The sequence below is a fragment of the Mesoplodon bidens genome (assembly GCF_964165515.1).
Source record: "Mesoplodon bidens genome assembly, contig: HAP1_SCAFFOLD_103, whole genome shotgun sequence".
Classification (NCBI taxonomy): Eukaryota; Metazoa; Chordata; class Mammalia; order Artiodactyla; family Ziphiidae; genus Mesoplodon; species Mesoplodon bidens.
In genome coordinates this window covers 64,883-87,516 of record NW_027672700.1, presented here as the reverse complement: position 1 = coordinate 87,516, position 22,634 = coordinate 64,883, and the positions used below count along the sequence as shown (strand labels likewise).

The 22,634-nt window shown below is 44.0% G+C and overlaps 1 protein-coding gene across 1 annotated transcript in view; it reads right to left on the bottom strand.

The window, feature by feature from the left end:
- Nucleotides 1-22,634, bottom strand: part of LOC308609814 (forkhead-associated domain-containing protein 1-like) — a gene marked incomplete at its 3' end in the record, with an annotated part of 77,593 nt that overhangs the window by 42,120 nt on the left and 12,839 nt on the right. Inside the window, exon 2 of the mRNA XM_081259114.1 lies at nucleotides 15,330-15,536. Within this exon, the coding sequence (XP_081115240.1) occupies nucleotides 15,330-15,536 (207 nt within the window). The remainder of the gene's footprint in view (nucleotides 1-15,329; nucleotides 15,537-22,634) is intronic.

Below are 22,634 nucleotides of genomic sequence, written 5' to 3'. Positions count from 1 at the left end.
TACACCAGGAGAAGCAAATGCTGAGAGGTGCTGACACCTGGCTTTGTCTTGGTTAATGCTGTTGTGGCCGTCCCTCCCCGAGCCTAGTGGTTAAACCGTGACATCGTGAATGCTACCATTTATTGTAATTACTCACCGATTTCTCACCATAGCCCTGAAGGGGAGGAGCTCTCCTTATTCCTAGCTTACAAATGAGGCTTGGAGAGTTTAAGGACTTCACCAAGCTCAGGTGGTGGTGGAGAGGGTGGTGGGACTGGGGTTCTGGAAAGCTCTTTCCCTCTCTGTCTCTCTCTCCCTTCTCTGTCCCAACCCCACCCCCAGTCTCTTGGCAGAAAAAAACACACTTTTCAAGTAAGAAGCTAAGTTCAAAGGTTTGCCGCCTGTGGCGGTCACGTTTCTCTTTCTGCAGACTGCAGACACATAATGACAAACAGGACAGAATGCTTCCGAAATAGGAGCACTGGCAGACAGAACTTCCTATAGCTCCAGCTGGATTGTATTCAAGAGGAAGGTTCTCCACTCACTCAGGTTCCCAAACCAGTCTTTTAGCTACAGTCTTTCCCAGCCAAGTCAAGAATCTGGTGAATTCCCCTGAAGACTTTTTTGGAGTCAGGGAGAACACTGTTTGGGAAAATCAAACTCCAATTGTCTGGCGACACCTGGCCCAGCATTTATGATGACACTGGCCCCGTTGAAACCTGTTTCAGGAACGGACTTGGCAGTGTTCCAGAACTCTGTTACCTTATGTGAAGATTCGAATTTCTCTCCACTGTGGGCACCTCGGTCTCCACCTAAGCTTTCTTCCTTTTTCTCCTTTCAGAAGCTGAGGTGTCCTGCTCCTGCCTTGCACTCACTTCTCCATCCATCCGATCCCTTCCCGTCCTCTCCTCTGGGGCTGTCTTGCCTCAATCATTCCTACAACCTTTCCTCATCGATTTAATAAAGATTTATCGAATGAAAGGGCTGAAGGTGGGAAGGGGGAAATTTGAATATGTTTTACCCCCGCCTGATAGAAAACAAATCGAGAGACCACGGGTAGTGTGGAGGAATTCCCTTTTGTGCTGGGATGCTCAGGTAGATGTGCCTCACTGCCCACTAACTGCCAGGGTGCTAAAGGGAGTGCTCATATCTCATGACTCAAGTGGTTCACTGCCGTAGTGTACAGGCCGCAACCCACCTGGCTCTTCTGGAAATTCCAGGAATCTCCCTCCCAATCTGTCGGCCCATTGCTGTGGGTGGGGCTAAGCACTCAACCAATCACACTCCCTGGACATACTGATTGGTTCAGTGGTGGGGCAAGTGATGCAATCAGAGCCAAGGAGACCCAAGAAGACTTGGCTGGACACCAGGATCTGGAGTGACCTGGTGGGACTTCAGAATGCAGCCAGCATGAGGGAGTGGAGCCCAGACATGGAGAGAGGGAAGCTGTTTATTTATTTTTCAAATTGTGGTAAATAACCTGCAACATAAAATTTATCATCTTAGCCATTTTAAAGTATACAGTTCAGTGGTGTTATGTATAGTCACATTTCTGTGAGATGGATCTCCAGAACTTTTTCGTCTTGCAAAACGTAAACTCTATTAACCATTAGACAACAACTCCCCATTCCCACCGCCACCCAGCCCGTGGTGACCAACATTCTGTCTCTATGAATTGGACTACTCTAAGTACCAAGTACCTCAAATAAGTGAAATCACATGGTACCTGTCTTTTTGTGACTGGCGTATTTCACTTAGCATAGTGCCCTCAAGGTTCATCCATGTTGTAACATGTCAGAATTTCCTTCTTTTATTTTATTATTTTTTTGTGTGTGTGGTAGGCGGGCCTCTCACTGCTGTGGCCTCTCTCGTTGTGGAGCACAGGCTCCGGACGCGCAGGCTCAGCGGCCATGGCTCACGGGCCCGGCCGCTCCGCGGCATGCGGGATCCTCCCGGACTGGGGCATGAACCCGTGTCCCCTGCATCGGCAGGCGGACTCTCAACCACTGCGCCACCAGGGAAGCCCTTCCTTCATTTTTAAGGCTAAATAATATTCCACCATACAGTTTAGAGTGTATTTTTTTTATCCATTAAGCGTCATGGGCACTTGGGTGGTTTCTACCTCATGGCTATTATAACTATGCTGCTGTGAACATGGTGGGGAAAATAAGGAAGCTGGTTTTGAGCACTGGCTGGAGTGCTACCCTGAAGTGCTCCATCCCTGAGGCTGGCTAGAGCTGGTTTCTGTTGCTTGCAACACACAGAGCCCGAACGATAGGGCCCCTAGTGGGAAGGAGCCAAAGATGTATAAACGCAGCAGAGACTCCAAGCTCTTCGGGTTTAAAAATTTAAAAATAAAGTTTTTTTTTTTTCCTCTGAAGCATGTTGGTTGAGGGTAGCTTTAGTTGGATGGTTAAAGTTGGTTTTCTCTAGTTTCCCGGCTTGCTTTATCAAAGGGAAGGTCAAGGTTTTCTCAGAAATTGCTGCTGGCAACTACAACGATACAGGCAGGGAGAAAAGCAAACATAAGAAGAAGACTCACATTAAAAGCTAGCTCTGGGCTGTACAGGAAGCATGGGGTCAAGGTCAGTTATCAACAAGTTTGTTTTTATTATTTATTTATTTTAGATTTAATTCTATTTATTTTTGTCTGTGTTGGGTTTTCGTTGCTACGTGCAGGCTTTCTTTAGTTGCGGCGAGCGGGGGGCTACTCTTGTTGTGGTGTGCAGGCTTCTCCTTGTGGTGGCTTCTCTTGTTTCGGAGTGTGGGCTCTAGGCGCATGGGCTGCAGTAGCTGGGGCACATGGGCTCAGCAGTTGTGGCACGTGGGCTCTAGAGCGCAGGCTCAGTAGTTGTGGCGCATGGGCTTAGTTCCTCCACGACATATGGGATCTTCCCAGACCAGGGCTCGAACCTGTGTCCCCTGCACTGGCAGGTGGATTCTTATCCACTGTGTCACCAGGGAAGTCTTCAACTCTGTTTTTAGAAACTTTAGTTTAAAAATACATGCTAATGCCTTTTCTCTTTCTTTGTGTCTGTTCTCTGACCATATGGTATGTTGCCATGGTTGGGTTTTTTGTTTTGTTTTTGAGGTAGCATATGTGATACTCCTGATTTCTTTTGCATACTACCTTTAAAATAGCAGGTTGGGGCTTCCCTGGTGGTGCAGTGGTTGAGAGTCCGCCTGCCGATGTAGGGAACACGGGTTCGTGCCCCGGTCCGGGAAGATCCCACATGCCACAGAGCGGCTAGGCCCGTGAGACATGGCCGCTGAACCTGCGCATCTGGAGCCTGTGCTCCGCAACGGGAGAGGCCACAACAGTGAGAGGCCCGTGTACCGAAAAAAAAAAAAAAAAGCAGGTTGTCAACCACCTGGATTAACCATGACCACATCCACGGCTGAATTTATATTAGCTTTAATAAACACAGGTCAATGATTTACTCAAGAAATCACTATCCATTTTTTTTTCAAATTATCTATTTGTTCTTTGTGCTATTTCCCCAATATCTGCTTCTAACCCTGAAAAGAGTGTAAGTTGAATGGGACACCCTAAAAAAACTTCGAAGTAGTTTGCACATCGAGTGCCTACAGTACACATGAATTCTGCCAGGAAGCCCTGGAGCCTGCAGAGAAGGTGGAAACTTAGACCTTGCCCTTGGAGAGCTTGTTATGTGCTCTGCCATTTGTAAGTAATTGTGGACAATACAACGACTATGAGCCACTGTGTAGAGAAGCCACAGATGTGCCACAGACTGTGCTGGGCACTTAATGCATGTGGTCTCATCTGATCTCCAGAATAATCTTGCAGGAGGCATTTTACCCCTCATTGTGTGGATTAAGAAACTGAAGCTCAGAGAGGTTAAATGACTCGCCCAACCTCTCACGGCCAGGAAGTGGTGACACAATTTGACTCCAATACCTGTGCTCTTAGGACTTCTAGGTTACTCGAAGTCATGATTTATTACCTGCTTTCCATACTCACAAACGGATCTTAGACGATTGGTTAGTGAATGATAGGATATTTTCCAAGTTAAAAAAAGGAAATGAACATTAGATGGTGTGAAAAAACACAAGACATCGCATGGGCTACTTAGAAATGGGATTTTCTAGGAACACTGACAACTGTCTTATGGAAGTGTTATTCTTTCTGCTACATGCCACGCCCTGGAAGCAGCTCAGAGGACCCCAGCCTCCATCCGGGAAGACCTGTGGTATGTTCACTGCTGTACCAGAGGAGTGCTGGGGCCAGCTGGTACCCGCCCACGAGAACTGATTGTTAAATGTCCAGGAATTTTGCCAACTGGTTGAGAAACACAGCCATTAATAAGAATTAACTTACATAAATTTACAATTAAATTATATCAGAAACAATTGGTATACAAACTTAAAAGTCACCCCTTCCTAATTATTTTACTCTATTTTATTATTACCTATGCTCTTGAGGTTATTTCACTCTACTATATGTTTCTGTTGGAAATGTTACATAGTAATGTGTTACCACACCTCTCTTTCCTTCTCTGTATTCAGGGATGTGTCATTGGGAGCTGGAAATTGACCGTGGAGGGCATATTACACCGTAGAAATCAGGAAATGTTATAAATGAGGGCTTGGTTTTTAAAAAGTTTTATAAATAGGTTTAATAATGGTGGTTCATGTAGAGATTGATTTTGTTTGTTTGTTTGTTTTGTTGATTGCCTAGACTTAAGACGGTAATGGAGAAAATGTTAACAATGCAGATTATACAAAAGCATGTTGTGTCTTAGCCGTTATGTTATGAATAGAGCAAAAAATTGGGGAAACGTTCTTCCAGTATTTAAAAATTATTATCTGATGCAGCAACAAAGTCACTCATGTCACTGATGAACATGTGAAGTTCTAACGTCTTTCTTTTTTCACTTGTATTATTCATAAATCCAAAATATTCAAAAATACCCACCAGTGCTCAGGTTGGGAACTCTCTCATTCGTCAACTGCAATGAGAAATTGGCTATGGATACAAGAGTTCACCTAAAGTCAATGAAAGCATTCTGTGAGACTCAGCTGGCTATATAGAATTTACAAGAAAGAGTACTGTATATCTTGTTACATGGATAGACTGTGCTACACATTCTTTATATCAGTAAACCTTATGCTATGCATCCATGTACTTTACTTTTCCCAGAGAGCTGGTCATTAAATATTTACCAGCCAATTGCTGGCTGTGCTGGCACCCAGCAGAGTGCCTGCTACTCATGGTAGGTGTTCGCTGACTGAGCTGAACAGTTGGCAAATGGAGTGTAAATAAAAAGCACTTTGATTCTGGGGCTGGGATGGGGAAAACACATGCTAAGCCTGGTGCATCTTGTAACAGCAGAGAGTAAGCAAGTGCCCAAAACGAAAAGGTGGGGAGATGCTCAAGGACACAGCAAGCAATCTGAAAGAGCTCCCAGTGGCCAAGGCTGGAAGAATTTGAGTGAAGAAATATTTAATGAGTATTGGATTATAATTCAAAGTGTAAAATCAGTATACATGGATCCATACTGACATAGATACATTAGTGAGTAAATACATAAAGGAGGGAGAAGAGACCGGCTTCCTTACAGAAGAATTTAACATACATAGATATGGAGCTTAATTCCCATGGTCTGGAAGGGCCTGGGGGGTAGGGGTGATGGTGGCGAGCAGGGACACTGACCGCAGCATGGAGGAGCCATGGACCTGGAAAGACAGAATGGAGACTAGAAAACATGGCCAGTAGATCTCAGAAGCCAGGAGAGGGTGCTACTTGGTGCCAGGACAAATGGCCTTTATCTCAACAGCTACCGGGGTGTCACCGTAACTCAGAGACGGGTAATAATTCTATGTCCCCAAGAAAAGGGTAAATCATGTACGGGGCTTCAGTGTGAGAAATCAGGGTTATACATTTAGAACACAGAACCGCCAAGTTATACATCATTTTTAGGTTTTGGAACTTAAAAGAATTAAGTCCCTTTGAGCTGTTCAGAAAAGCCATTCGTTTGGGTTTTTCCCAGCTGTGTTAAAGGAGATCTGGCCCATCTAATTTTCCCATTTTCTTGTAAATCTTCAATCTTACGGTTTTTCCTTTCCTTTCAAGTTCTAATCAGCTTCCTGGTCAGTCCATAAAATGGGAAATAGAATCTAATGAGAAAACAGCCGGATTTTTGCAAATAGCTTTTGCTACCCCTAGACTTGGCCTGCTTCAATTCGGTCTTGCCAGATAGAGAGACGGAATGAATGAATGAATGAATGATCATCAACTAAGTTCAGAGAAGGAGCAACGTGGTTCTGATTTGGTAACAAAGGGTGTGGTCTGCCAGAGGAAGCAGGACGCGGCCCGATTCCTGACCGAGTCTGGGTTCTGTCTCAGCAGGATGCTAAGGGTTCAGCCCGCGCTCCCGTCTCCACCTCCCCCGATGTCATCTGCATCGCCTGTAGACATCTGGTGACAACACAGCCTCAGGGGTCCTTTTGTGTGAGTTTCTGCTGCAGAGGCCGAGCCTGAGGCTGTCTGCTGCCCCGTGCCCTCCACTTCACTGGTCTCGGGAAATCGCCTTTGATATGAAACACCCAGCCTCAGGAGTTCTCATCACATCAGTAAGTCCCCACGGGACCTGTAAGAGCACAGGGTAGAGGAAATCCTACAAGGTCAGGTAGGAGATGACAAAGCTTGACCAGAAAGAGGCTTTGTTCTGAAGGGCACCATACTCTCTGGTCATTCACTCAGTTGCCGGCTTCTCAACCCCCGGTACAGTAAAGCCACATCCTCTTCAACAACGGGCCCTATTCAGAGGTCCCAGGAACGTGGAAACACCACCCTTCTTGGGGATGGACAACTAAGGCCCAGACTCTGAGCTTCTCATCACACCAGTTCACCACAGGAGAGAAATGAGCAACTCTGCTTCCTTGGAGACTGGCCTGGGACTTTTCCAATGGAAAAGTGGATTATTCATCATTTTCCTCCTCCCAGATCCCTAGTGGCAAATCCCATTAGGAAGGCTCCACTTAGGCAATAGGAATGCTTCCTAATGTCATGGACATCTTCTTTGTTTTTGCCTCCCCCTCATCCATTTCTTCCATCTTCTGGATGGGCACCTTAATTTTTTTGCAGGGAAGACACCCTTTCCCTGACAATCCTGAGTCCATAGAATTCTGACCCTTCCACCCCAGGGGTGAGACCATAACCCAGGCCTGGCCAATCAGAGCATTCCTTGCCCTGGCCTCAGTGATTGGTTCAGGGGAAGCCACGTGATCCAAGCCACTGTCAATGAAGATGCTGGCTCTTTCCCTGGAACTGCTACTTTGTAGGGTGCTGGGGCTGCTGGTGGCCACTTTCCTACAGGTGAGGCAAGAGTCTGTCTGAGATTGGGAAGCTAACAGGGAAGAAAGAGTCAGATTCCTGACCATGATTTGGGCGCCTGGATCCAGCTGGGCCTAAGCTGCAGCTTTTGGCCTTTTCAGTTCCATGAGCTTTTTTTTTTGGGCCTAGGCTAGTTTTAGTTGGTTTTATGACACTTGCAAACAATCAAATTTCCTGGACAGTATGCTTACTGAGACTTTAGCATAAGCATCACTATGTACTCAGAGTGAAAGTTGTTTTAAAGGTTATGACATGCTCAAATAAAACCCACCAGACTGTCATCATGCACCAAATTTACCTTTCAACTTATAAAAGTAAAGTAGCATCTCCAGAGAAGAATGATTTAAGACCAAGGAACCAATCATAAGACAAGTAGTAAAACGCTGCTTAGAGAAACTTCGATAGATAAATAGTTCTCTAGCTATAGCAGGCTTCAGACTACAAACCCCAAATTTCTGCTTCAAAAGTGACTCAGGGAAGACATTCCATAGTTTCATTTATTTCGTTTTTTGGCCTCGCCGTGCACTTGTGGGATCTTAGTTACCTGACCGGGAATTGAACCCAGGCCCTCAGCAGTGAGAGCACTGAGAGCACTGAGTCCTAACCACTGGACCACCAGGGAATTCCCAACAGTCCACAGTTTTAAAAGAAAACTTTCCAGTTGAAGAAACAGGCAAAATTTGTAATATGCATCTGTTGTATATATAATATGTTAATGTCTAGGACATTTATCAGATCCATGTCAATGTAATTATATTATTACTATATTTGCAAATGCATATATATGTGTATGTATATTTAGAACCACATATTTCCAGCTCTTTTTTAAAGAGGTATTGAAAAGCCTGTTCAAAATTTAGTTTTCCAGCTTGTCTGTTTTTTCTTATTCCTCAGTAAACTTAAGCAATTAACCAGCACATTTCCTGGCACACAGTAAGGCTCAATCTGAGTGAGTTCTTTCTCCCCAGCTCCCCCCTCTATTTTAAGTTCTTCTTTTAGAAACCAAGTCAAATGAAGGAGGCAGGACTTCATAGTGTTACAGGCAGAGGCTGGTCAACGTTTTCTGTAGAGCCAGACAGTAAGCATTTCCAGCCCTGTGGGCCATAGGATCTGCCCAGCTTACTCTGCCATTGTAGCCGACAACACAGGCAATACTGAAATGAATGGGATGGCTGTGTTCCCAGGAAACTTTACAGAAACAGGCGATGGACCGCACTTGGCCCTGGGCCATAACGTGCCGACCTTGGGTTAAGACCTTGGGATCCGGCGTCACACAGACTCTGGTCCGGCTCCCGGCTCTGCTCCGTCTCTGGGACCCTGACGAGTGTGTCATTTCTGTGCCTTGTCTGTAAGACACAGGGATACCAACAGCCATTTCTTAGTCTGTGAGAAGTGGGTGAGATAGTGCACGTGAAATGCTGGGAACACGTCCTGGTCCATAATAAAAGAGCATAAAACATTAGCCACCAGGTGTGATCACCATCGTCAAAAAAGGAGAAGAAAGGGCGCAACTGAATTTGTCCAGGAACGGCAGCAATATCCCTGGTAAAGAGTTAGTGGGTGGACTTCCCTGGGGGCGCAGTGGTTAAGAATCCGCCTGCCAATGCAGGGGACAGGGATTCGAGCCCTGGTCCAGGAAGATCCCACATGCCGCGGAGCAACTAAGCCCATGGGCCACAACTACTGAGCCTGTGCTCTAGAGCCCGCGAGCCACAACTACTGAGCCCGCGTGCCACAACTACTGAGCCCGCGTGCCACAACTACTGAAACCCACGCACCTAGAGCCCATGCTCCGCAACAAGAGAAGCCACCGCAAAGAGAAACTCGCGCACTGCAAAGAAGGGTAGCCACCGCTCGCCGCAACTAGAGAAAGCCCGCGCGCATCAACGAAGACCCAACGCAGCCAAAAATAAATAAATAAAATAAATAAAATAATTAAAGAAAAAAAGTTAGTGGAGCCAGGGACTTCCCTGGCCGTCCAGTGGTTAAGACTCCACGCTTCCAATGCAGGGGGTGCAGGTTTGATCCCCGGTTGAGGAACTAAGATCCTGCATTGGTGTAGCCAAAAAAAAAGTTAGTGGAGCCAAACAAGCAAGGAAGCCAGATAACTGAAAATGCAGTTTCTCCTATTATCAGTGGCTTTCGTTTTTACCCACATAATGAATCATCCCCTGTCAGCGTGTGAAATTGCAGGTTGGACTGGGAATTGCAAGACCTTCCTTAACCGCTGGGCAGTGAAGGACCTGCCTCGGCTCTCACGGCCCCACGATGCTTCGTGCTATTAGGAAAAGGCTCCAAGGGACTCAGGAGAGCCGGCTTTTAATCCTGCCTCTGGATCTATATGATTGATGCCTAACCTTGGGGAAGTCACTGAAACTCTTTGAGCCTCAGTTTATGCCATGATAGGGGTGGTCCCAGGGACCTCTATAAAAACAACTGAAGGGGGAAAGGGGACCTGGGATTAATGAGTAGCTCCTTGGCAGAAATTGAAAATTGAAGCTCAGAAAGGTAAAGCCAGTTGCAGCTGGCATTTCAACTTGGGTCCATCCAACTCCAAAGCCCTTGCTTCCTCAATTGTGTTCTGCAGAGCTTCCCCATTAAAGCAGCAAGGAATATTGGCCGACAGAGGGCGCTCTTCTCGCAAACAGGACGTCATGACATTGCAGGGACAGAAGACAGTATCCAGGAGCCACGTGGGAGAGTCTGGCTGGACTGGGAACAGGGCAGAGCAGGCTACAGGGAAGGCCAGACACAGGCAGTCATGGGGATGGAGGCTGCCGACAAGGAGCTGTCAACCCCCTCATGGAACAACTCGGCACGTCATTTGTGGCGCCTGGCTTCCTTTTTCATTCTGGCCATTTCCATCCGTTTTGCCGTATTTCAGAACAGAGAAAGACATGATTGATACATACGGGTGACGTGGGTTTCCTTACTCAGCTGCCTTGTAAGAACAGCGCCACTGTGACTAGCACAACTTGTTTCCACACCTCCTTTCCCAGAGCTCAGAAAGCACGAGTAAAGGCAACAACCAACAAAACCCACAACACGGCGGCACACCTGACTCTGGGACTTCAATTTCCCACGCCTGGTGCCAAGACTCTATGGGATTAATCAACGGTTGCTTCAGGGCATTGCAGATGGCCCTGCGGGTTATGTCCTGCACAGTTTCAGTGGGCGCCATCCACATGGACTACGTTGTGAATGGTGACCCTGGAGTTGTGCAATATGGCAGCCCTAGGTTATACTTTGATGAGAGACCTATAATTTACAAAGTATGGTCCTGGGGGCTTCCCTGGTGGCGCAGTGGTTGAGAGTCCACCTGCCGATGCAGGGGACACGGGTTTGGGCCCCGGTCCGGGAAGATCCCACATGCCGCGGAGCGGCTGGGCCTGTGAGCCATGCCCGCTGAGCCTGCACGTCCGGAGCCTGTGCTCTGCAACGGGAGAGGCCACAACAGTGAGAGGCCCGCGACCACAAAAAAAAAAAAAAAGGATGGTCCTGGGCACCTGGCTGCCAATGCACTTTGTCAAACAAGAGTTTTTCTTTATATTTTTCCATCTTGTATGTTATTCTATGGGTAATTTATCTGCAAATGTATTTATCTGCTAGCGGGGGCAGGTCTTGGGAGGTTTCCCTGTCCATAAGGACACTTACAAAGGAGGCATCTTGGCTGCTCCATGCTGGTTTGCTTGACTCTAAAGCTGAGGGTTATCATGTGCTTATTAGGTGCCAGACGCTGGACTAAGCAATTTACGCACTTTGCCCACTTAATACCACAGTCACTCAAGGTGGTAGGAACTATTGTTACAGGAGTGGGGACCGAGGCCCTGAGAGGTAGATGATTTGGGCACGTCCAGTATAAAAGTCGGTCAAGAGCAGGGCTGGGATGGCGCTGGAGTCAGCCTGACCTCAGGGCACGTGCTCTAACCACTGAGACATCTGCAAACACATCTGGATTCCTAACCGCCCGCACCTCACCCGCCTCCCCCAATAAAATGCCGTCACACCCTCCTCTACTGGTTAGGGTCACCACAAAGCCTGAAATAAATGCTTTCATTTGGGAACTCTTTGTCGGGAGAAGAACAGTTCTCATCATACTGAATCTGTATGATATCAGGGCAGTCCTCCGTGGAAACTCCATCCAAGGAGGAAACACAGCGCCCTCACCAGGGACCCCAAAATCAATTGGAAACAAGAATAGGCCGGAAGCAAGACGGCCACGAATTTTTTAGAAAAACTGGGCTTCAAAATATTTGATGAGCGATGCTCTTCAATACCTCTCCCTTTTCCCCTCCTCCTTTCTCTTCTTTTAAATAGCCAGCAGCTTGGGGTCATCAGGAAGTGGAATTTGTAGGAAGGTGTCAGTCAGTCCACAGGCCGCCCTCACACGGACGCTGCAAAGGACCCCTCCATGAATATGAGCATCATGGATGGAAGCTCCTCAAGCTGGGGACGCCCCGGCAGAGAGCACTTTTGAGAAGATGGGGCTGTGGAGAGTCCTGCAAAGTGCCCTGGGCACAGGCCAGGGGAACACTTGTGCAGCTGCCTGCAGTCAACCGAGGAATGAAGCAAGGTGCAAGTGCGTGTAGGAATAAGAATTGAAAAACTCCGTGCATATTCGAGTGACCGTGAGAGTATGCTTTCCTCGGTGTGAAAACCAGTCAAGGCTACTGCTCCAGCTAGCATCAGACTAAATGGTTTTCTCCCCTCCTTTTTCCGCAAGTGGGGATAGTGTTTAATTTGCACTGACTAGCTGTGTGGCCCTGGGGAAATTACTTAACCTCTCTAAGTTTCGGATTCCTTGTCTGTCAAATGGGGATCATGGGAGAACCCATCTCATAAGTTGCTGTGAGCGTGAAATAAGGGAGAGCAGGTGAATTGCTTAGTACAGTGCTGTTCACGTCAGTGATTCCTCCTGCTGCTCTCCTGGTTTCTCTTCTTACAAAGCATCTTCTTCCGTCTTATCTACTCAAGGTTACAGGTCGTCATCACTTTTTCCCACAATTATATAAGAAGCACCTTGTAAAATAAAGTCCCCATTCCATAGTTGTACACCCGTGTGCATAACAAACTTACTCAAAATGGCCAAAAGGTGGAAGCAACCCAAGTGGCCATGGATGGATGAACAGGTAAACAAAATGTGGTGAATCCATACAATGAAACATTCAACTGGAATGAACCATGAGGATATCATACTAAGTGAAATAAGATGGTCACAAAAGGACAAACAATGTAAGATACCATTTATATGAGGAACCTAGAATAGTCCAATTCACAGACACAGAAAGCATGGTGGGAGGGGAGGAAGGAAGCAGGGGGTTTGATGTGATGGGCATAGAGTTTCAGTTTGGGAAGATGAACAAAGTTCTGAAGATGGATGGGGGTGATGGCTGCACAACAGTGTGAATAGATTTAATGCCACTGTGAACTGTACACTGAAACATGGTTAAGATGGTAAATTTTATGTGTATTTTACCATAATTTTGAAAATTAAAAGTTAAAAACAAACCCCAAAATGAAATACCTCCAAGGTTTCTCCGAGGTTTGGGGTGATAGAAATGGAGGAAAATGTTCTGAGAGCAGGTTGTGGTGATGGCTGCACAACTCCATCAATATATTCAAATTGACTGAATTGGACACTTCAAATGGGTGAAGTTTCTGTTATGTAAATTGTACTTCAGTGAAGCTGTTAAGAGCAAGCAAGCAAACAAACACATGCTGTGATCCGGAGGAAACTTTGGAGCATGAAGGAGCTGTTCACTGTCTTGATTGTGGCTATGGTTTCACAGGTGTACCCATATGTCAAAGCCCATCCACTTACAGACTTTAAACATGTGCTGTTTATTGCATGTCAATTATATCTTAATAAAGCTGTGTTTTAAAAAGGCAGAAGAGTATTCCATATATAACGAACTCCTTATAATATATTAAACTCCTTAGAATATATTAAACAATATAATTTATTAAACAATGCCCCCTTTGGATGGAAATTTAGGTTTCAAATTTTATGCCCCTATCAATAATAGTTCAATAAATATCTTTGTAGGAAAAAAGAAGAAAAAAATGCAGATATTGTTTGCTGCTCCCCCTCTTCTTCTCCCCACGGGCAAGCCACAACGTCAGAATTTCCCAGGGAGGGGGCCTGGGAACCTGTAATTTGACTGAACATTCCTGAAAAATTCTTGGAATCAGACATGTTGGGGCACATTGAATCAAACTTCATGAACTTGGATTTTCAGGCTTGGGAGTGTGAAATCCCCTTTTCTTTGATCCCTAAAAAATTCTGTAAGTGTTCCATACAAATGATTCTAAATTTCGGTTTCCCTCCTATTGGCGGTGCATCAGAATCATCAGGGAGCTTGTGAGAATGCATATTCCCAGGCCCTACTCCCAGGGAGGATGTGTATGGTTGCCAGATTTCGCATAAATAAAGAAATGAATAACTCAATATATAATAAACTATAGGGTGTCTGTTAAATCTGAATTTCAGATAAACACCAAATAATTTTTTTAGCATAAGTGGTTCCTTGCAATAGTTGGGCCACACCTGTACATAAAAATTATTTGTTGCTTATCTGAAATTCAGATTTAACTGGGTGTCCTGTATTTCATCTGGGAATCCTAAGTATGAGTCCTCAGGCCTGGGGTGAAGCCCAGATCTGCACTGTTGGTCTGCTCCCCACGTGCTTCGGACGAGGGGGATCCTTAGAACCCATGTTGAGAACCCCTGATCAGGTCAACACCTTCTGGGTCAGGAGCCCCTCCTCAGGGCGGCCAGTGGATCCCAGTGCATCCCACAAGTGAGCACACTTTAATGTTGGTCCAAGGAGGAAAAGGGGGCTGAGAAGCAGAGAAAACTGTCCCAGGTTTTCAAAGCCAAACGTGGTAGATACGGTGTCACGGGCCCTGCAGCCTGAGGGACGGTGCTCATCTTCTCTGAGTGAGTATTTAAGGCTGCCTAGTGGACCCACACCCCAGGATTCTGTCTAGATTCTCTAAACTTTATTTATTTATACCCAGCCTCGTCCTAGAAAGGACTTTAAGCCTCGGAGGTCTCAGTCCATGCAGGGTTCTTGGTGCTGGGGAGTGAGGTTAACATGCCGTCTCTCTGGGACACACACGACAGGTATTAATTGTGTGCTCACCACGAATGGGCATTATTCTGGGAGGTTTACAATGATAACCATCTCATTTAGCCCTCGAGATAAGCCTGCAAGGTCATTGCTGTCGTTGGCCCCATGTTGTAGATGAGGAAACCGAGGTTCCGAGGGGTCCAATGGCTTGTGCAAGACCGCACCGAGTAGGCCAGTGGCGGAGCTGGGGTTCTGACCCAGGACTGTGTTGCTAACCAGCCCCCATCCTGCCTCCCTACTGAACCAGATACTTCTTGTCACTGAGCTTTGCTGGGCGAATTTTGGCTTACGTTCCGCTTAACCTGGGGCCATACTTTAGGTCCTGATCCCGGGAACATTTCTGATCCGTTGTGATAACAGCTGGCAGGCCTTGAGCGTCTACTCTGGCCAGAGACTTTGACTTTTTATACATAGATACTCTCTCAACGCCCTGCACCGCTGAGAAGACCCAGACCCAGGCATACAGAGAAGCCTGGCCGAGGTCACAAAGCTAGGAAGTTGCAGAGCACTGATCTGCCTAAAAAGGAAGCATCCATCTCTGCATCTTCAGAAGCACACACTTGCTTTCCACCTCCCCTCGCCAAGCTTCACTTTTCAGGAAAACGCTCTCGCTCCGGGCTGGTCGCTAGGCAACCCTTGCATGTAATTCCACGAAATGCCCAGAAGAGGGCGCGAGGACTCGCTCTCCCCGGGCACCCACGCGATGGGGCTGAACTTCGCAGAATCGCGAAAGCAAGAGTGACGCGCTCCAGACGAACTCCACCTGTGGCCGTACCCGAGCCCTAGGCTGCACGGAAGGTGACACAACACGGCACCTCTGCACCCCACCCCACCCCACCCCCGCAGGGGCCTGGACTCACCGAGGCTGGGTTTTTGATGACCAGTTCGTAGGTCAGCCCTCTGGACCCAAACCTCAGGATGTCTCCGGGTAGGAGCTTCACAGCCACGTTCTGAATGTGGCACTCATTGACGAACGTGCCGTTGCAGGAATTGAAGTCGTGGAGAACAAAGCTGCTTTCGGCCTCATTATATTCAATGAGTGCGTGATGGTTGTCGACGTCTGCAGACTGAAATGCAGAAGGGGGACAGTCAGAGCCAGCAATAACAGGAATAACAAGGAATAACTAGTGCCACTGACACTGGGGGCCCCAATGTGCTAACCACTTCATCTGGCTGGACAGTCACTGCAATCCTCATTTTAAGAGGCGGATGCTGAGGGTCAGAGAGGTTAAGTGACTTGCCTAAGGCCACACAGCTAGTGAGTGGAGGGTCACCAGACCCTGACAGCAGACCCAGACTAGATGCCCAGTTTTGGGGTAGGGCGTCAGGCAACACAGAGGCAAGAGGGAATTCGGGGGGAATTGGCCAGGAATTGGCCACTTGATAGTTCTCTGATCCCATGCAAGGATCCTTTTGGTTGTCCCGAGTGGCAAGACAGCAGAAATGGCCCAACACAAACCAGAAAGGTCAGTTGGCAAGTGACAACTGTCCATTTACTGCAAGTGTTAAAGTTCAGGGGAGGTTTTGTAATAATTGTTGTTTGTTCTATTCATTTTTAAAATAACATGTTTTTTCTAATAATGCAGAAAATGAGAACTAGAGAAAAACACAAAGAAGACATTAAAATCACTTAGACTCCCGTCCCCCAGAGGCAGGCACCGAGAACACGGTGGTTCACATCCTTCCAGTCTTTTCTCTATGCTTACAATCTTTTTAAAAAGTTTAAACACAATTGAGCTCACACCACAAAACATAGTTTTATAACTACCTTTTAAAAGCCTTGGTGTACAATGAAGGTTTTTCCCATGTGCTTAATTCTTACTGTTGCTTCTTAAAAGCTAATCAGAATTTATCTAACCAAAGATGATCTATTTTTCAATAGGGGCCCTGGTGTGACCACATTTCCTCGAAAAGAGAGAGACCCCAGACAGTGATTTGTCAGTGGCGTCAGAAACCTCCTGTGTAACCACTTTAATAAGAAGAATGAGCAAAACTCGGCACCAAGGAGGAAATATCACATCCCCCCCTGGACCCGGCGCCCTGGACTATGGGCTGCAGGGCACGTGCGAAGTCCTCTGTCTTCTCAGGACACTGCCTATGAGCCATCCACTCCAGCCTGAGACTTTGCAACTATTTTCTAAGTCACTCTTCTCAGAGTGCCTCATCCAACTTTCATAGAGAGTACTTGGACTTAGAAATCTATACTAATGTCCCACAATATAATTATAACCAATAGCTTATATTAATAATAGCTTATAGTATATGAATAGATAATAATATAACTGCATATATTAGTAGAATATATTAATGACACATTATGTGTAATTACACAAATGCCAGGAAATTTGTGCTTTACTGCATTATCCCGTTTCATCTTCACAATAATTCAAAGGGATACTTCCTCATTTCAAAAAAATTTATTTTTTTATTGAAGTCTAGTTGATTTACAATGTTGTGTTAGTTTCAGGTGTACAGCAAAGTGATTCAGTTATACATATATATAATATCTATTCTTTTTCAGATTCTTTTCCATCACAGGTTACTGCAAGATATTGAATATAGTTCCCTGTGCTGTACAGTAGGTCCGATAGTTACTCATTTCTTAGATGAGGAAACTGAGGCATAGAACGATTAAGTGTGCCCACAGTCAGCCACTTTGACTCGCTTGGCTTGTTCCCAGGTTTGCCTGATTCAAATGACTGTGCCTTTACCCACTTTTCAAATTCCTACCAAACACTTTGGCACTTAAAATACTGAAACACAAGAAGAAAGCAGGAGTAGCTCTATTAATTTCAGGCAGAGCCAACTTCAGAGGAAGGAAAGTTATCAGGGATAAAGAGAGGCGATACACAGTGATAAAGGGGCCGATTCTCCAAGCAGACATAACAGTCCTTCATTGTATGTACCCAACAATAGAGCATCAAGGTATGGAAGGCAAAAACTGATAGGACTGCAAGGAGAAGCAGATGAATCCATCATGGTAGCTGGAGACCTCAACAGCCCTCTGTCAGTGACGGGCAGACCCACCAGGCAGAAAATTAGTAAGAATGAAGTTGAACTGAATAGCACTACCATCATCTGGATCTAACTGGCAACCACACAGCTTCATCCCACAGCAACAAAACACACATCCTTCTCAAGCTCCCATGGAACATTCATGAAGCAGACCACATTCCAGGCCACAAAATATACCTCAACAAATGTAAAAGAATAGAAATTATGCAAAGTACGTTTTCAGAACACAATGGAATTAGGCTAGAAACCAATACCAGAAAGACAGCTGGAAAATCCCCAAATATTTGGAGATTAAACAACACACCTCTAAATAACAGATGGGTCAAGGAGGGAGTCTCATGGGAAATAAAAATTTATCTTGAGCTAAATGAAAATGAAAATACAACCTATGAAAATTTGCAAGATGCAGTGAAAGCAGTGCTTGGAGGGAAGTTTATGGCTTTGAAAGCATACATTTGAAAAGATCTAAGCTTCCACCTTATGAAACTAGAGAAAGAAGAGCAATATAAGCCTACTACAAGCACAAGAAAAGAAGCAATGAATGAAATAAAAAGCAGGAAAACAAGAGAGAAAAGTCAGCAAAATAAAGAGCTGTTTGGTTTTTTTTTTTTTTTTTTTTTGTAAAGATCAATAAAATTGACAAACCTCTAGCAGGATAACCAAGAAAAAAAGAGAGAAGATACAAATTACTCAAATCAGAAATGAAAGCGATGGCATCACTACTGATCTCATGGACATTGAAGGGATAATAAAGGAATATTATGAATAATTCTATGCCCACAGATTTTATAAGTTAATGAAGTGGACCATTTCCTTGAAAGACACAATCTACTGAAACTCACACAAGGAGAAATAAATACTCTGAATAGACTCATATCTAGTAAAGAATTTGAATCAATAATGAATAACCTTCCAAAATGGAAAGCACCAGGCCTGGATGGGTTCACTGGTCAATTCTATCAAACATTAAGGAAAGAATGATACCAGTTCTCAATAATCTCTTCCAGAAAATAGAAGAAGAGAGAACACTTCCCAGCTCATTCTGTGAGGCCAAGCTTATTCTAATAGCAAAACCAGATAAAGATATTGCAAAACAGGAAAATTGCAGACCAATACCTCCCATGAACATAGATGCAAAATCCTCAACAAAATATTAGCAAATTGAATCCAGTGATGTATAAAAAGACTTCTACACCACAGTCAAGTGGGATTTATTCCAGGTATGCAAGGCTGGTTCAACATTTGGAAATCAATTAATGTAATCCATCACATCAACAGCTCAGAGAAGAGAAATCGCATTATCATAACAGTAGATGCAAAAAGAGCATTTGACAAAATTAAACACCATCCATGATAAACTAACAAACCACCAAACCACCACAACAACTCTTGGCAAATTAGGGATGGAGGGGAACTTCCTCAACCTGATAAAGTACATCTATAAAAACCCTAAAGCTAACGTCATATTTAATGGTGAGAACCTAGAAACTTTCCAATTAAGATCAGGAATAAGGTGAAGATGTCCCCTTTCACCACTCATTTTCAACATTGTACTGTATGTCCTAGCTAATGCAACAAGGCAAGAAAAGAGAATAAAAGATAGATTGGGAAGGAAAAAGAAATCTTCTTTGGTGGGGTGTTTGTTCAGATCTTTTGCCCATTTTGCAGATGGCATGATTGTCTATGCAGAAAATCCCAAAGAACCGACAGAAAGCCCTCCTGGAACTAATGAGCAATTGTACCCAGGTGGCAGAATACATGATTAATATACAAAAGTAAATTGCTTTCCTATATACCAACAAATGAACAAGTGGAATATGAAATTAAAAACACAACACCATTTACATTAGCACCAAAAAAAAAAAATGAAGTACTTAGGAATAAATCTAACAAAATACTTAGCTATATGAAGAGGTATATGAAGAAAACTACAAAATGTTGATGAAAGAAATCAAAGTAGTCTAAATAAATGAAGAGATATTTCATGTTTATTTGAAATTCCTTAATGATATATGATGTTTAACATCTTTTCATATGCTTATTTGACATCTGTAGATTTTCTTTGGTGAGGTGTCTGTTGAGCTCTTTTGTCCATTTTTAAGTTGGCTTGTTTGGTTTCTTATTGTTGATTTTTAAGACTCATTTATATTGTTTATTTATTTATTTTATTGAAATGTCGTCGATTTACAATGTTGTATTAATTTCTGCTGTACAGCAAAGTGATTCAGTTATACATATATATACATTCTTTTTAAAATATTCTTTTTCATTATGGTTTTTCACAGGATATTGAATATAGTTCCCTGTGCTATACAGTAGGACCTTGTTGTTTCTCCATCCTGGATGTAACAGCTCACATCTGCTAACCTCAACCCCCCACTCCATCTCTCCCTCAACCCCCTCCCCCTTGGCAACCACAGTCTGTTCTCTATATCCATGAAGACTCATTTATTTTGGATACATGCTTACAGCATCTTTATTCATAATGGCCAAAAACTGGAAGCAACCAAGATGTCCTTTAAAAGGTAAATGGATAGACAAATTGTGGTACATCCATACAATGAAATACTAGTGATAAAAATAAATGAGTTATCAAATAACAAAAAAGACATGGAGGAATCTTAAATGCATATTGCTTAGTGAAAGAACCTAGTCTGAAAAGGTTACATACCGTATGATTCCAACTGTATGAAATTCTGGAAAAAGTAAAACTATAAGGAGAGTAAAAGATCAGTGCTTGCCAGGGGCACAGGGGCTCTGGGGCTCAGGATGAAGACGAGGGGCACAGGGGATTTCAGGGCAGTGAAAATATTTTTTATGATACTGTAATGGTGGATACTTGTCACTATACATTTGTCAAAACGAAAGAACGTACAACGCAAAGAGTGAACCCTAATGTAAACTATGGACTTAGTTAATAATAGCATATCAATATTGGTTCATCAGTTGTAACGAATGTACACTAATGCATGAGGTTAATAATAGGGGAAACTGTGTGTATTGGAGGGGTGGATATATGGGAACTCTCTGTATTCTCTGCTAAAATTCCTGTAAACCTAAAACTGTTCAAAAAAATAAAGTATTAAAAAAAATGAAAACACATTAGCTCTTTGGAAAATGTCCCCCACATCATCTTCATCACCATTGCCATTGATCTTTGTGTCCTTTGAACCTTTGATAACCCGTGAATGAGAGAAATTCTGTCTGTGACATTTTGTTTGTCTCTTGCCAGGCTTCACTGCGTTCAGTTCCTCAAAAACTGTCAGGCCATTATTAAGACATCAAAGCAAGCAGGAAGTTTTCAATGACTCCACAGATTTGGGTGAGCCTCTACCACATGTTAGGCCAGGAGACAGCTTCCTAGTTCGGCCCTATAATATCACTCGCTCCCTTTACTTGGAAAATTGCTAAATGCTGCTCCTGGACAGACGCCCTGCTGCTAATACAGACTGAGTCTATAAGCCCCAGCCTACTGAGCTGTCCCACTATGAGATGAACTGTTATTTATTCATTATTATTTTTATTATTATCCTTATCCTCCTCTAACATATTTTGAGGGCTTCCTGTGAACTGGGCCCTGCTGAAGCATTTTGTGTGCATTTTTATCATTTAATCTGCATGACGGCCCTAAACAGGGACTCTAGTGTTATCTCCACCTTAGAGAGGAAGAAGCTGAGACTCAAAGGCTGAAGGGAGAGGACAGCATCACCTTGATCCCAAACCCAGACAAGGACACGACAGGACAACCACAGACCAGTATCTCTTGTGAACACTGACACCACAGTCCTCAACCAAACAGGAGGAAACCGAATGCAACAGCACGTTAAAAGGATCATACACTATGACCAAGTGGGATTTGTTCTTGGAATGCAGACCTGATGGTTCAACATATGAAAATTAATCCACGTAATACATCACATTAACAGAAAGAAGGAAAAAAATGATCATCTCGATGGACGTACAAAAAGCATTTGACAAAATGCAACGCTCTTTCATGATAAAAGCACTGAACAAACAGGGAATAGAGGGAAATTACCCCAACATAATAAAGGTCAAATATGAAAGGCCCACAGGTAGCATCATACTCAAAGGTGAAAGACTGAAAGCTTTTCCTCTAATTTCAAGAATAAGATAAGGATACCTGCTTTTGCCACTTCTATTCAACAAAGTACTGGAAGTCCTAGCCAGAGCAATTAGGCAAGAAAAAGAAATAAAGACATCCAAATTCGAAAGGAAGAAGTCAAATTATCTCTGTTCACAGGCAACATGATCTTACATGTACAAAATCCTAAAGAGTCCATGAAAAACCACAACCCTCTTAGAACTAATAAATAACATTCACTAGCAAAATCGTAGGACACAAAATCAACACACAAACATCAGTTGTGTTTCTATATGCTCACAATGAACAATCTGAAAAGGAAGTTAAGAAAATTATTTCATTTACAATAGCATCAAAAAGAATAACATACTTTGGAATAAATTTAACCAAGGTGGTAAGAGATGTGTACACTGAAAACTACAAAGTGCTTCTGAAAGAAATTAAAGACACAAATAAATGGAAAGACACCCTGTATTCGTGGGTTGGAAGACTTAATATTGTGAAGATGTCATTACTACACAGCAGGATCTACAGACTCAAAATCCCAACAGCAGTTTTGGCAGAAATAGAAAAATCCATCCTAAAATTCATATGGAATCTCAGTGGACCCCAAATAGCCAAAATACTCTTGAGAAAGAAAAGCAAAGTTGGAGGTCTCACACTTCCTGATTTCAAAACTTACTGCATACAAAGGTACAGTAATCAAAACAGTGTGATACTGACATAAGGTCAGGCACATAGGCCAATAGAATAGAATAGAGAGCACAGAAATAAAACTTTGCATATATGGTCCAATGATTTTTGACAAGGGTGCCAAGATTATTCAATGGGGAAAGAGCAGTATTTTCAACAAATGATGCTGGGAAAGACTGCAAAAGAATTAAGTTGAACTCTTACCTTACACCATGTATAAAAATTAACTCAAAGTGGATCAAAGACTTAAACATAGTCTAAAACTATAAAACTTTTAGAGGAAAGCACAGGAGGAAAGCTTTATGACATTGGATTTGGCAATGCATTTTTGGCTATGATACCAAAAGCATAGGCA